This window comes from Labeo rohita, chromosome 20 (assembly GCF_022985175.1).
Source record: "Labeo rohita strain BAU-BD-2019 chromosome 20, IGBB_LRoh.1.0, whole genome shotgun sequence".
In the NCBI taxonomy this organism is placed as follows: Eukaryota; Metazoa; Chordata; class Actinopteri; order Cypriniformes; family Cyprinidae; genus Labeo; species Labeo rohita.
This window is the reverse complement of record NC_066888.1, coordinates 6241610-6258049: the sequence shown is the minus strand read 5'-3', so window position 1 is coordinate 6258049 and position 16440 is coordinate 6241610. Positions and strand designations below refer to the sequence as shown.

The window sequence follows — 16440 nt, the reverse complement described above, 5'->3', positions numbered from 1 at the left end:
TAGAGACTTTTCATTAAGTCCCTAAAGAATCATAACAACTGGAAAATGGGCATCCGATGACCCCTTTAAAAACATGTATGTACACAGTTGTGCATTGTATCAAATGGTTAATTTAAATGTATGTACATAGTGCCAGTGTTGTGGACTTGTGTCCCATGTTTTCCCCCCTGCTTTAGTTCCTGTGTTTCCTTATATGGTCTGTTTCCTGGTTTATCTATATTGCTGTTGTTGTCTATGTTCCTGAGTTGTATGTGATTTCGTCATTTTAATATTGAGAAAGTGAAGTTTGAGTCTCCTGTGTTCTCTGTGCTCCACGCAAACGTGACACATAGTTTAGACCACCTAATATAAAGTGGGACCTAATACACTGATTTGCTGCTGCAGTTATTAATAATGGTTCTCATTATTATCAAAGTTTTTCTAATAAAAAAACAAGATTCTAATAAAAGACAGCGTTTCTTATCAAAATATTTTACAACATTATTAATGTTTTTACTGTCTTACATTATAACATTGTAAATGTCATAAATAAAGCTGAAAGCACTACAGTCTGTTATTAATTAATAATTAGTCACAAATAAATACACTATATATTGATGTGAAGAGCTTTTAAATGACAGGTTTTAATTCTGTGTAAATCTGTAGCTTTCTGCAGGTGATTCTCCGTGGGTGAAACACTACTGTAGTCATAAAATATATGTGTTGAGACAAGTCCTGGAATGACGTCAGGCAGAATCCATCTCTACAGTTTCGTGCTAGATTTCCAGGTATATTTCCTCAACTTTTCAGTTGACTTTAATGATGTTTTTGGATGTTTAATGATGTTTAAACATGTTTTGTATCTTGCCTTCAAATGCAAGCCCTTGGCTGTGTAAACCATGTAATAGTTCATTGGTTTACTGATTATCATCTGTCTGTCTCTCTCTCTGTCTCTCTGTGGGATCGCCCCCTCACACCACCATGATGCCAAGTTTTGTTTTGTGTGTGCATCACTGCACGTTTTAGCACAGTTCACCTCCATGGCTGGTGATTATGATCTGTTTATTACGGATGTGAGAAACCAACAACCAAGAAGTGTTTGGCAGTGCAATGCAACTACATTTCTGGAAGAGGTGGCGTTTTACACAGTAATGTATCATCATTCATAATTATTTTACGTAATATAGCCTACTACACAGAGCCCTCCACTAATATTGGCACCTTTGGTAAACATGAGGAAAGGTGGCTGTAAAAATAAATCTGCATTTATCTTTTTGATCTTTCATTTTAAAAAAAATCCCAAAATTCTAACCTCTCATTGAAGTAAAACAATGGAAAGTGGGGGAAAGTCACATTATGAAATAAATGTTTTTTCTCCAATGCATGTTGGCCACAATTATTAGCACCCCTAGAAATTGTTATGAGTGAATAAGTATATTCCCATTTACATTTTTTTTTCTAGCACACTAGTGTGATTAAGAGCATGAAAACTGTCCGGCCATGACTTCCTGTTCCACAAGATTACAAATGTGATGAACACAAAGGCCAAACTTCCTTAATCATCAACCACAAGGAGTAAAACCAAAGAAACCATAGTTCTGATGGGCAGAACAAGATTCTTGAGTTTCACAAAATAGAAAATGACTGTTCCAAATAACTAAAAATGTTACAAATCTGCCTGGAAGAGGACGTGTGTCTATATTGTCCTAATGCATGCTGAGGAGGAGAATTTCAGTAGCCAAAGACTTTCCAAGGATCACAGCTGGAGAATTGCAGAGACTGGTTGAGTCTTGGGGTCAGAAAGTCTAAAAAAAGAAAAATCCTCCAAGAAAAACTCCAGCATATTTACAATAGTTGTCAGACATAATTTGAACTTCAAACCAAACTGCTGAGCAAACCTACCAGATGACGTTGATGCAAACAGGGATAAAAAGTATTACATGCCACCCTATGTACCCCAAAGTATCCCACAGTTAAATATATTGCTGGATCGTTAATGTTGTGGGCCTATTTTTCTGCTGGAATTCCTGGACATCTACCAATATTAGTGGAGGGCACTGTAGTCTAATATACAAGCATGCTGAAGAATTTCAAACTTGTGTAAAGTGCAAACAGGCGAGGGTCATACAATAACAAACGGGAGCAGAGCAGATAATCCACAAACAACAATGATAATCCAGGCAAGGGGTCAAAAGGCAGGCAGCAAGAATCACAAGGGGAATAAACAGTTCGGTCGGCAACGGGAAGACAATAATACAAGGAAAACGCTCAGAGTTGTTAGTATAACTAGCCAAAACTTTGCGAGGGAAAACCCGCGAAGAGAGTCTATAAATGGCCGCCAGAGGGAAGTGCACCGGGAGAGACCCGGAACCGGAAGTGGGGTCCCAGGTACGGGATGATGGGAAACGTGGTTAAAAGTCCGGGGGAGGGTTCCCGCTGGCGGCGGGCAGAGGGAGCCACAGAGACCGCATTGGTGACAACATGAACATTGCTTTTTAATGATGTAACATTTTAATATTTCTACCTAAAATGATTATCATTACTGATATTAATGGATCTTAAAGGAGAAGTCCACTTCCAGAACAAAAATTTACAGATAGTGTACTCACCCCCTTGTCATCCAAGATGAAGCCGTAAAGATATTAAGTTTTTTGAGGAAAACATTTCAACATTTTTCTCCATATAGTGGACTTCTATGGTGCCTGCGAGTTTGAACTTCCAAAATGCAGTTTAAATGCAGCTTCAACCGATCCCAGCCGAGGAAGAAGGGTCTTATCTAGCGAAACGATCGGTTATTTTCATAAAAATAATACAATTTATACTAAATTAATTTATACTTTTTAATGTCAAACGCTCGTCTTTGCCAGAACTCTGTTTTTTTCTGGTTCTTGACAGTTATGTTGAAAAACTCATGTTCTCCCTCAACTTCTGTCCTATATCGTCCTGTATCGCTGTTTTACCTTTTTTACGTTTGATCTTCTTTGCATGTTCACTTTGTAAAGACTGGGTCAGTACTTGTGCAGCGATGTAGGATGATTTTTTAAATGATTTTTTTAAGTTGAGGGAGAAAATATGATTTTTTCGACATACCCTAAATGTCTTGAACCAGAATACACAGAGTTCAGGCAGAGCAAGACAAGACCAAGAAAATAACTGATTGTTTCGCTAGATAAGGCCCTTCTTCCTCGGCTGGGATCATTTGAAGCCACATTTAAACTGCATTTTGGAAGTTCAAACTCGGGGCACCATATCTGTTACATTTGCTGGTGCTGGATGGAAGACAGGATACAACGTACGAAACAAATCTTATTTTAATTACTTTCAAGAGGAACAGGCAGGAACACAGAGCGATATCCACACACACTGAAACTCAGATAAACAATAAAGACCGACAGGGAACTCATGACAAAGACAGATTTATAAAGGCTAACTAATAATGACAGACAGGTGAACCAGATAACGCTAACAGGGACTAAACCAAAGTAGACAGATCGACGGGGGGAGACAATGGGAGAAACTAAGAATACAAACAGACAGAACTGTGACATTACGCCCCCCTCCAAATAGGCGCGTCCTCGCGCCATAGAAAAAAAACAAAACAGACAAGAGGGGCGAAAAAACAGCAGAAAAACAGAGTCCATGTGGGAGGAGGCTTCGGCGGAGGACGGAACCCCGGGAGGGGGACAAAAAACAGAGTGATAAGGGCAAAAAACAAAGTCCAAGGCGGTGACGATGGTGGGAGGAGCCAGGGAGGAAACAGGAGGGACCCAGAGCAGGAGGAACCTAGCAGGACCCAGAACACAGCCATGATGACCCACGGTGGAGCCGATGGAGGGAGAAGCCATGGTGGAAGAAGGGCTGACGACTCCATGAGGCCGACCGACGGAGGCGGAGCCGCTGGCGGAGGAGCCCAAAGCAGAGACGGAGAGCCGAAGATCCAGGGCGACACCGAGGATCCGGAGGGCCAAGGCGGAGCCCTAGGCTCTGGCGACCAAGGCGTAGGCGGAGATCCGGAGGTCCGCAGCGGAGCCGGAGCGACAGAGGATGGAGGCTGTGCCGGAGGGAGGGAGGAGTCCTTAGGAACCGGTGGGACGGAGTGACGAGGCGCAGCCGGAGGAACAGAGTCCTGAGGTGACGGAGGGACGACGACCGACCAGGGCGGAGCCGGAAAGACGAGGGAGCCCGGTGGAGCTGGTGGACCGATGGGCGACGATGGAGACGAGGGCGCTGAGAGCCGTGGTGGAGCCGCAGGGTCGGAGGGCCGAGGCGGAGTTCTGGACTCTGAGGCTGGAGGCGGAGATGAGGGATCCTCCAGCCCTGACACCGATGGAAGCTGGCTGCACAGGTGGTGGGCTGAGGGTGAGCAGAGGGGCTGTCAGGGGACAGCGGTGAGCAGACAGACGTTGACATAGGCAGAAGAGGGAGGGTGGGTGGGGATTCCATACAGGCATGCATAACATGACAGGTAGACATTTCTGTAAAGAAGTCTATTAAATCCCCAGAGTCATTTTCTAGAACCTCCATAGAAAAATCAATTAAGTCCCCAGAGTTTTCTTCCAGCTCACCCCCAGTGGTGGTGCAGTGGGCAGGGCTCTCCATAGCCCTCTCTTGCTCCACGCAGCACTCCACCGTCACGAATGTAGTGGCCGGCTCTCGCACCTGGTCAGATGTGTCAGGCTCTGGCTCTGTCCCTCTTGGCTCTGGCTCTTCATCTGCGGTGGGCTCGGGCTCAAACTCCGCTTGTCGGGGTGATGGTTGGCTGGGTTCTGGGTCTGGAGTGGGGATGACGTCCTCCTCGATGATGTCGATGGTCCACGACGATCCACAGCACGCCAGCACCCACTCGATGTACTCCGGCAGGCTCTCTTGAGGACCCTCCCCAGATAGCAGCGCCTTGGTGGTGGTGTTAAGTCCAGTGTAGTAGAACTTGCATAGGCTGCTATCCGTAAAGTGGGAGTGTTCTGCCAGGAAGATGTAATCACGAGTGTGGTCCTCAAGAGAGCGTTCCCCCTGCTTCAGGAGGATGAGGAGAACGGTAGGATCCATAATAAAAATCAAAAAACAAAAACACTGAGGGAAAAAAACGAAAAATAAACGCAGGGGAAGATGCCGGAAAAAACCGTTTGGGTCGGTCTTTCTGTTACGTTTGCTGGTGCTGGATGGAAGACAGGATACAACGTACGAAACAAATCTTATTTTAATTACTTTCAAGAGGAACAGGCAGGAACACAGAGCGATATCCACACACACTGAAACTCAAATCAACAATAAAGACCGACAAGGAACTCATGACAAAGACAGATTTATAAAGGCAAACTAATAATGACAGACAGGTGAACCAGATAACGTTAACAAGGACTAAACCAAAGTAGACAGATCGACGGGGGGAGACAATGGGAGAAACCAAGAATACAAACAGACAGAACTGTGACAATATCAGTCCATTATATAGAGAAAAATGCTGAAATGTTTTCCTCGAAAAACATAATTTCTTTATGACTGAAGAAAGAAAGACATGAACATCTTAGATGACAAGGGGGTGAAGTACATTATCTGTACATTTTTGTTCTGGAAGTGAACTTCTCCTTTAAATCTTTACGCACAACTAATGCTCATCCACGACTGATCTAAGAATCTAAATGTTCATTTAAATTAGTTTAGAATTTAATTTTAAAACATATCAGTTATTTTGACTTGTATTTGTCTTTACAAATTTTGGTGGAAATCTGTGAGATGGCAAAATGCTGATAGCTAATTATTTTGTTGTTTGGCACTGTTTACTGCCAAAATATTTCCTAAGCAAACATGCTTAGGGCGGCTTATAATGACGCATGTTTAAATTCGGTGGAAATCCACAGAGCTTTCCGCTGGGTTTTGGGAGCACAGACTTCATTTGGGACCGCATTACAGAAACTTCTTATCTTAATTCTTGCCTACTTCCTAAATAAAATTAAAATGGATTTTGATATAGGATGTTTTTCCAGTAACACAGCCATTGTTATTTAATAGTATTCTCAACAACTGTGACAATGTGTATTACACATTGTGAAGCTTCAACAGGTAATAAGGTTTCGCAATGTTTACATAAAATGAGTAACTTCTTTGTAATGTTTCTCAAGCTGAAACTCCTGCTATTGTTGTGTCATTTCAGGATAATCAAGCATCTGACTGCTGCCATGCAAATTTTCAGTGTTGTTTTTACAGTTTGAGGTGTTGATGTAAGCCCAAGCGTTCCATGTGATGCCTCCTCATATGACTGATACTCTGATGTCAACACACACTCAGAGATGCTCTTCAGGACATTAGCCCTATCTCAGTGGGATCGCAGTACGCTGGAGGATGTTAATGACTTTCGGAACCACACAAAGAGATAGTCAAACAGGAAAGAAAACAAAAACAAAAACAACTGCTATTAATAGAAATATATTCACCATCAGTTCACCAAGTTTTATAAGAGTGCTCCTATGGTGAAGCTACAAATTTAGGCTTTTAGAATGATTGTTCCATTCCAGTTTTCCACTCGCAATAACAAGTATTATTACCTATCTAACTTGATCTGAACCAGATTCAGAAATGATCTCTTCCATTAAGGAGATATATTTACCGCCTGGGAAATTTTTACATTCGTGAGAGCAATTTTTATATTCATCTTATTATAACCACCGTACTATGTTGTCTTCAATGTTAAATGCTCAAATTTACCCAATTACTTTAATCAATATTTTAAACTGTTTTCAATAACAATTAACTATTTAAAACTGTATCTGCATGTAAAAAGCAGGAGCTCATAGGGCTGCAATACTAAATATCATTATTGTAGATTATTGTAATAATGATTGTTAATATCGATATAGATAATAATATGAAATGTTTTTGTTTGGTGTCTGCATTTTGGGCATGTCACATTCTGGCTATGAAATGTATCTTTTATTTACATTGTATCATTGTATCTGCACTGTGCTGTTTATGATGAGGGAATTTGCAAGTGTGCACAATCGACTAATCTAATCTAACCACCTCTGATTGGCTGATGCATTTCTAAGTTCATCAGAAATGCATTTGATTGGTTGTAATTGGTTGCTCAACACTGGACATAAAAGCAATAAAAAAAGGCAATAAAAGCAATCTGATGCAGTGTGAGTGAAATCTAAATGTAATTCCATGAATTGACACTTTTCATTCATTTCATGTTTCATTTTAATCGTGACGGCCACAATACATTGTTTAATTGTGCAGAGGCTTTTTTTTTTTTTTTTTTTTTTTTTTTTTTTTTTTGTCTATTTGTCTGGAATTTATGGGGCATTTTTGTTCATTTTTTGACACAAGCCCTCAGTAATTCCCAACCCTGATCAGAGCCTAATTGTAGGCCTATTTATTTAATTATTTATGTATGTTTGTTTCCTCTGTAAAGTATTTGGTTGTTGTACTTAAAGAATGAAAATGTAAATTTCTCAGTATTTTTTGTCCAAAAAATGTTTCCCAAAAATTTTAAATTTTAAATAAATTTAAAAATAAAATAAAATAAAATCAATCAATCAATCATTCAATCAATTTTGTTATTACTTTTTTTTTCTCCCCCTTTTGGGTTTCCATATCAGCAGTGTAGGAATATTTCCTGAAGGTTTGGGAATATTTCACCCAAAGATGGTTACTTGAAAAGACAGCATTTGTATTTTGTATTTGCAATTTGTATTTTTAAAAAGTTAGGAAATGACTCAAGACAGACTCAAACCTTCATTCCCAAATCAGCATCACAGCTTAAGATTTTTTTTCTTTGTAACCTGATGATGGTTGCACAAGAGAATAACCCGCAAAATACAGAACAAAAAAAAAAAAAAAAAAAACATTTATTTGATAAACATGTTTACATTTCGCTCAGAATGTGGCGCATTAGTTCCAGTTGGATAAGGAAAGTTGGATAAGCAAACACTGGTTTCTGGAACACTTTGACTTTGTCAAAGAAATAACATTTCTCGGGCCTGCAGACTAGATTACAGCGACCACACAATAGACTGTAATATATGGCCAGATTGACAGACTAATGTTTCCCTGCAGTCTCCCCTTACAAGGATAGTAAGCAACACAAGCACAGCAAATGAACACATGGACCCTGTCAGAGATTCTGCCCACAAAGGTGAACAACAGGACACCCATTACTTTTTCATTAGTCTAAGAGTCGCTATTTGCTGTGCCATTAAGAATGAAACAAAAAACAACATGTAGAGCGTTAAGGAACAGATGCAGAACAGGAAATTACCTGCAACTAAAAACATGTGGTCTACACACAAACGAATGTGTATTGTGGGAAATAACACAACCGCTTAAGCAACCTCTGCTTTTCCCAGGTCATTATTCAGTGCATAACAGTGGCTGTAAAATTTCAGATGTTTAAGTCTGATTCTGTCACTGTAATGGAATTGTCGTAAACTACTAAGTGCCTTTCCAAACAAACTTTCTGTCATAGTTCTCGAGCTGAATACCAATGTTCTGCATGTGAAGCTGTTAAAACCACTAGAGGAAGTGAACTGATGGAAAAAATCAATCATTGGCATTATGTCTTAAATTGACATTTTGTCAAGTTGCATTGCAAATGGTCATGATTTGATGACACATAATGATCTAATATAAAAACTGTCTCTCAGCTCTGCTAGACTTGACACTGAGCCACAGCTGTAAGATCATCAGATTAGGGGTGTAAAGAGTGTCAAAAAACTGTTGCTTAAAATGCAAAATGAACATGTCTACTGATCCTGCTGATAAGCATTACAGCTTTTACAGCTATGTTTATTAAACTATTCTTCAGTCATGCATTCTTAAAAATGAAGGTTCCTTGTTGGCACTGATGGTTCTGTGAAGAACTTTTAACATTCATGGAATCTTTCAAGTACTTTATAGTGGGAAAAGGTTCTTCAGATTTTAAGAATTGTTTGATGAAAGGTTCTTTGGGAAACACAAAATAGTTCTTTCACAGCAAACCTCCTTTTTTGGAACCTTTGTTTTTAAGGGTGTGAGATAAAATATGCCCATACTGAAACAGTGATTTTAAAGTCTGTGTAAAAGCAATTCAGAGTACTTTTATGTCATACACTGGTTGACCTGTATGCAGCACTTCTTCAAGTCCAACAAACCTAATAACGAGAGTGCATTAGAATCAGTGGTTCATCGCTCAATCGCTAGTTACTGTCATTAACATTGTTGACTACAGCCTACAGTCAAACCCCTTTCACGGAAAGTCTGTTCACTCGGCAGCTCATACAAGACCGAGACCTATCTAAATGAATGAGGGAGTCCTGAAACCTCATAAACTGTTTGCTGAACTCACAATTAAATTATATTTCAAATCAACAACAAAATCTAAAATGAACGGCCCCATGAATGCTGTTTATTATGGTCAAATAGCATTTTAAAAGCTTATTTTTCAGGCTAGACGAGCCAGTGGGCTTGCACAGTCTTAATACGCTTATGACTGCGCATTGGCTGTTCTAGCCTCAGGTTTCTATGTGAACCAATGCTTTTAATGGCCGATGCAGTGACATGCAATGAGCGATTCGCTCTCACGTTTAGAAGGCGGGACTATTCCGCCATATTGCACGTTGCACTTTCTCCCATTCATAAATACAGTATAGGAGTGAACCGTCTTTGTATTTTTAGTCTTTGCTACAGTTTGCTAGCTTACCTGGTTGCAATAATTTACAAAACAGCTAATACTATTTCTTTTTCAAGATTTTTTTTTATCTTATTTACGATGACGTTTTAGTGCCATGTTAAAAAATCGAAATTACAAGAATGTGTCACAGTTATGAACTCTTTTGTTGTGTTTTGTTTTACATAGGTTCTGTCTTCTGTATTGGTTTAGTCCTTCGTGTTGGTTTCTTCCAGGTCACGTTTGTCCTTGTTTGGTTATGTTCTTGTTCTCATTAGTTCATTATTAGTTAACTCCCATCACCTGTTTTGCCCAAGTCAGTTACCCTATTTAAAGTTTCCTTTCTGTTCAGTTTGAGGTCGGTTATTGTTTACAGTCACATGTGTTTATGTTGCCTTGAATTGTTATTCTTCATGTATCGGGTGATTTATAATTAAAGCCTTTTGTGGATTACCTTTGTCTTGATCGCCTTCCTTGGACTACACGTGACAGAATGAAGTCGAAATGTTTCAAGAATTAAGTAGAAATGTTTAGAGAATAAAGTTGAAATGTTTTGAGAATAAAGTCAAAATAATTGGAAATAATATTTCATGTCTTTGATTGCATTCTATTTGTAGTGTGCCAGCCACCCAATAATAGCAATAAGCTTTGTGCTTTTGGTACTTTTAATATTAAACAAAGTCACAGCTTTCAAAATCAGTCAGTTTTATAGCGAAATACAAACAATGTGTCTTGCAATATTATGTTTTTCACATGCTTTAATGTAGTAGTTCCATTACAATGAGACCATTACATTTACATTACATTACAATTAAATTATACTGTTTTCTTTGTGAAAATTCCACCACTCTGCAAAAACGTCTCTGGCGTCCAACCTTTCATTCCTTACATGCCCTTACATGTATTTTGATTAAAAACACCAATAAAACGTTCTAAAGATTGAAGTGGACTCCAACTCGTTAACATAAGTTATATTGCTGTCTTTTCTGAGATATAGAAGTGACTATTCACTGCCGTTTTATTAATACATTAAATGATTTGAAAAAATATTTAGTCTTTTATTCAATATATATGGCACGCCAGCCACCCAGTAATCGCAATAACTTTGTGCTTTGTTGCTCTTAATATAACATAGCTTAGCTTTTAAATTCTGTCAGTTTTACAAAAAATAAAAAAATAAATGTGTCTTTCCTCTTTATTTCAAGTTTATAACATGATATAAACGTGATGGAACATCAGAATGAATGAAAAAACAGTATAGCCTAATTTAATTAAATAAATGTCTCATTGTAATCAGAAAGATGAGTGATTCACATACAGCTTAAACTGAGGTGAATAAAGTGATCTGTTTTGTCCCATTAAACCGTGTGGGAAAAAAAAAAAAGTGATAAACTTGGTTTGTATCTCGCTATAAAACTGACAGATTTTAAAATCTGAGACTTTGGAATATCTCCCAGTGCTCCCAATCCAGGCCATCTGCATCCACAATACAACAGAATACACTCTTAAAATATTACAACTTTAATCTCGTAATTGCTACAAATTAATTCTCAAATTTTTGATTTTGTTCTCAAAATTGATTTTTTATTGATTTTATTTTCAAAACACTTCGACTTTATTCTCATAATTTTGACTTTATTATTGAACTATTTTGACTTTATGCCATAATTTCGACTTTTTCATAATATTTCGACTTTATGCTCATAATTTTGACTTTATTCTCAAAATATTATGACTTTAATCTCATAATCTTAGATTTGTTTTTGTTTTTTTTGTTTTTTTTTAACATGGCACTGAAACCCTGTCGTACTTATTTTACTTTGCGTTTTTTAATCATTCAGTTTTAGCTGAGTGTTTGATAACTTTTTTTTTTTTATAAACTCAGAACACATATTTAATACTGCTTTACACAGACTTTAAACATTTGCACTTTAAGATGAATAAAAAAAAATGATCGCTAAAATGCTTTTAAAGGGCTAGTCCATCTAACAATGATAAATCTGTCATCGTTTTTGTGCCAAACCTGTCTTTCTACTGCAGAACACAAAAGATGATAGCTGAGACGCTGAGGAACCAAACAACATTGGAGCCACTTGATTTGTATTGCCATCGTATTCCTCAAAACATCATTCGTTCCAAAGTTTTGGAACAACAGGACAGAATTTTCATTTTTCAGATGCAGCCATTGATTTTCTCTTTATCAAACTGATGATATTACACACTATTAATAACTACCTAAAAACTACTTTTCCTCAGTTCATAACAGCTATTTATATAGATCTGAATATAATTGTGAAGAATTTGTTTTATTAAGCATTGTATATTACAAATGTTGTTGGGTCTTTGACAAATTGCTGTCGTGCCTCTTATGTAAGTCACTTTGAATGAAGCATTTGCGCAGTGCATAACTGTTATGTAAATGTAGCAACACCAAGAAAACAAAATTTATTGTGTGTTTACAGTGTAATATGCAAAATATGGTGATTTTATCAACACTGTGATTTTAGTGACAATTTAAAAGGTGGAACTAAAAATCCTTTTAAAACCATCTTCAAATATCCGGTAATATTAAGTAACACATTTAGCCCAAACAATTCCTTGATGAACAAACTTTTATTTCCTCAGTTTAGCCTCTTTCACCTTCCCTCCAGATGACTGTCTTTAGGCATGGGATTGTTGCACTGTGTTTAGTCAAACTGTTTGCCTCTTTCGCAATGAACTGACTTGCTGTAACATGATTCAGTCCTGCATATATTTGCAATGGAACGTAAAAAACAAAAACTGATGAAGCATGAAGTCATACAAAGAAAGACAAGCGCATTCCCCACGCAGCTGAAACAGGAAGTATGGCTTTTCATTTCAGTCTGTAAATGTTTATTTCTATTTACCATTAGGGTTCCTACTGATAAATAAACACTTGTTTTCCTTCCGGTGTACAAAAATGATTACTCTCCTTAAATAAAGGCAATAAATAAGTCATATATAACTTATAAGTACTTAGCTATAAAAGTATACTCTTGTATATACTCCATGATATTATAGGTGTAACACCACCCTTTTTTTCATCCTCAGGTTTTAGGTCCATCTGTTCAGTTATCCACCTGGATCTTCGGTCTTTGTTATTTCTGATACATGAGTGAGCAACCACTCCACAATGATTCCCACAAACAAAAAGAGGTTTTAGAAATCATGAGCCAGCAGTTCCGGGAATTCCTGTGTAAACTTTCATCAAACTGCCTACTTCTGAATCTACAGGTGGGTTGGAATGATTCAGGGCCGGATGGATGCTACGGACATTCTCCTGGGTGCGTTTAAACTTTGCGGTCCTGCACAACTTGTCCCAGAGCAGGCGAGGCACGGGGGGACTGAGGATGATGAAGACCCATGGGTCTATAATGGGGTTGGCCGATACTAAAAGAAGGGATATGAGGCTACTTTGACAACTTTCAAAGTAAGTGTTGAGGTACACTTGAATCTGTGGAAACAAGAGCACATGTGGAACTGTATGTCGTGCATAAACAGTAAATCAGAATGTAAACATTAAAAACATGCTTCTACTTTCAATTACAATATTCATGTTGAAATCTTAACATTTTGTGAAGCTGCTAGAAATATATTTTCAATAATGTTCAAAATGTATTTCTTCCAAAACTGCTTTTTTTTGGACATGTTTGTCTTTATAATAAAAGCAGCTTAGTTCAATATTTAGTCTAACACAATGACATTTTCAAAACATTTTTTTAAGTGTGGCTTCAGTGTAAAAATACTTTTAGGGCCACTATGAAAAACCTTTGAAATATTTATTCATCTAAACTAACTAGTCTCAATTTTACATCACTAACACCTACTTTTATGTGACTACTAAGTAATCCAACAGTTGCAGGTATCTTTTTCAATCAGTTGATGTAGTGTCTGTTCCAGTACTGACTAGCATGTAATCAATTATTTACAAGTACTAGTATTTATTCATTTCCTACTACTACTTCCTACTATTCATTAGTAGTGACAAGTACCATTTTAATTGCTAACATGTGTATTTGCCATTGAATGGGCTTTTTTTATATTTTTTTTTACTTTTACATGTGATGTATAGTGATTACAGTTATGAATGGCTAATTGGTAACACTTTATTTTAAGGTGTCCTTGTAACATGTTACAAGGACGCACTATTATAATAACAATTATTTTATGCATAATAACATGGAAGTAACCCTAAATCAAACCCTAATCCTAATCCTAACCCTAACCATATAGTAAGTACATGTAGTTAAATTAATATTACTCAGTACATTAATGCATAATTACCCTGTAACGAGGACACTTTAAAATAAAGTCTAACAGGCTAATTTAAAGTTGGTAGTAGCTAAAATGTTACTTGTAACAATTAAAATCTCACTAATAGTGCATGTCTACTGGATCGTAATACGAAAACGGGAATACATACTAATACCTATGGATGTAAAATAAATAAAATTTACTAGTTACTACTGGACTACTATTGTAATAGCAAAAGAAAACGATTTTAGTATAATGACTGGTAAATAATTTATGGATAAAGCTAATGGGAAAAAATATAAATGCTAAACTTTGTAGGATAACCTACTAATCAATAAAACAAAATACCGTGCGTCAAATGAACATAAAACCCGTTTTTGTATTAATATGATGTTTCTTTTTCTTGTTTAGGGTGACTTTTTAACATTCTGTCTAGGGTCTACAGATGAAAAATAACATTTCGGCTAGTTCTAGCACATTTACGTTCTAGGAGGCACTACTTCTAGTAGTCAACTCATATGAAAGTGAAGTTTGAAAGTGTGTTTGACAAGTCTGTAACTGCCTTACCACAAGAGGAAGAGAGCAGATGACGAATGCTATTGTCATGAACCCCAACAGCACAAGATGTTCAAACTCCTTCGAGATGGAGCGATGCCTCGTGTGTCCTTGCTGCCGTTGGACAGAACCCCGGCGCGCCTTGCGTCTTCGGTACATGAGTAATAGATTATAGATAACGGACGCGTTGCACAAAACCGTACACACTATCATGACAAGCAAACAAGACGCGTAGATGATCTTGAACGCTTTGTGCTCGGTCTTAGACGGGTTCAGGTCAATGAAGCACCACGTGCCGGGACAGTACTGAACATACTTCCCAAAACCGAAGAAAGGTGTGGCACTGAAAAGAGCGCAAAGCAGGTATATGAGCGCGATGGTGATGTACCCACAGCGTTTACTCAAGTGCTTCTCGTAACAGTAAGGATGTCCTATGGAGAGCCATCGCTCCACTGCCATGGAGAGAAGAATTGCGAGAGTGACCAAACTGAAAAACGTCATTGCGTATCCAAAGTGCCCGCAAACGAATCGCTTGTCATTCATCCCAACCAAAGATTCATTCCTCAAGTACGCGGTTAAAACCAGAGGACTGACGGAGAAGGTTCCCAGCAAATCTGTGACGACCAAAGATGTGACCAGCACTTGGAACAAAGATGCGGGTTGCTTCCTCCGCCGTATTTCCAAGAGAATTAGGGCGATCACGTTCCCAAGGACACCGGCGGAAAACATAATCGCAGATTTTGTTGGAGATCCACCAATGACAGCGCGCTGCAAGTCGCAGCTGTTGCTTTTCAGGATTGACTCCGTAAAATTGTTTTCCCCCATTTTTTTTCTGTATTATCCAGATTGGGGTAGTTTTGAATTTAAGGAAAACCAAATATCATAGCAGAGAAGAATTAGGATCCATACTTATAGTGAAGCTGAACTTTACCGCACAGCCCATAACTTTCAACGACCGTAAGCAGAGTGGGTGGAGTTTCAGCAGAGCGTGCTCTGATGTCAACAGCTAATGACTCACCACAACGAAGTAGACTGAAAATGCGATCGAATGATTTAAAACATGATTTTGATCTATTTCTTTATTTTTACTTTTTAATGTTACTTCATGTAAATTGCTAAATTATGTAGACATTTAAAATATTCGTAAATATCTATTGCAAACAACACATAATATAGGCTAATACATACTATTTTATTTTATAAATTATATTTATGAATAGTACTTAAAGTAAAATCACATTACATTATATTTATTAGCAAATTACATACTATTAAAGGTATTATAGAGTTTATATAATGGGTATAAAAACTTCATGGCATCGTGACGCCTCCTTGTGGAGAATATTCAAGACACAGGCGAGTTTTAGGAGAGACCATATTGATATCGGGATTTGTTAGACCAAGCGTAATTTAGCGTTACATAACAATAAAAGTTAGAAATGTGTGAAGAAGAGGACAACGTTTCAGTTTTCTATGTCAAAACAAATATTCCAGCTTCCAGCTTAAAATGTTATGAAACGTCATTTTAAAATGAATAAATATTACAACATTTAAACTGCATGGCTTTTATTACAAATGGGAGCCAGTCATATCTCATAACTTTCCATTATGAGCTCTTAAATGAAAAGAGTGCAGTCACTTGGATCAGCACCTAGAGACGAACTCTACAGCACTGAATGTCAGCGGAGACCACATCGACTAGATGAGCCCCAGAGACGGATCCCCAGTGAAGACCTCATCACCTAGACGGCTATCGGCACAGGACCACGGGACCTGGTGAGTCTGGCCAGAGGAGAACTGGCCCCCCGACTGAGCCTGGGTTCTCCCAAGGTTTGTTTCTCCATTTGTCACAGATGGAGTTTTGGTTCCTTGCCGCTGTCGCCTCTGGCTTGCTTAGTTGGGGACACTTTATCTTCACTTTATCTTCACACAATATTGTATTTTATTTTGTTGTATTTTATTAACTACCTTTACCTGAAAATTGAGTG

At 38.0% G+C, this 16440-nt stretch overlaps 1 protein-coding gene across 1 annotated transcript; it reads right to left on the bottom strand.

Moving 5' to 3' along the window:
• Positions 1-7831: 7831 nt before the first annotated feature.
• ptger2b (prostaglandin E receptor 2b (subtype EP2)) lies at positions 7832-15402 on the bottom strand. The gene is made up of 2 exons (XM_051139205.1): positions 14465-15402; positions 7832-13097 (listed from the first exon to the last, which is right to left on the bottom strand). Exons 1-2 carry the CDS (start codon positions 15275-15277, stop codon positions 12810-12812), a joined length of 1101 nt encoding a protein of 366 aa, XP_050995162.1. The 5' UTR covers positions 15278-15402; the 3' UTR covers positions 7832-12809.
• Between the last annotated feature and the right edge of the window lie 1038 nt (positions 15403-16440).

What these genes read in the sequence shown, in the direction of transcription:
- ptger2b (XM_051139205.1), bottom strand. Translation starts at nt 15,277, where the DNA reads ATGGGGGAAAACAATTTTACGGAGTCAATCCTGAAAAGCAACAGCTGC. An exon ending in TCTGCTCTCTTCCTCTTGTG is followed by an intron (nt 13,098 to 14,464) that starts GTAAGGCAGTTA and finishes TTGTTTCCACAG; the next exon opens with ATTCAAGTGTACCTCAACAC.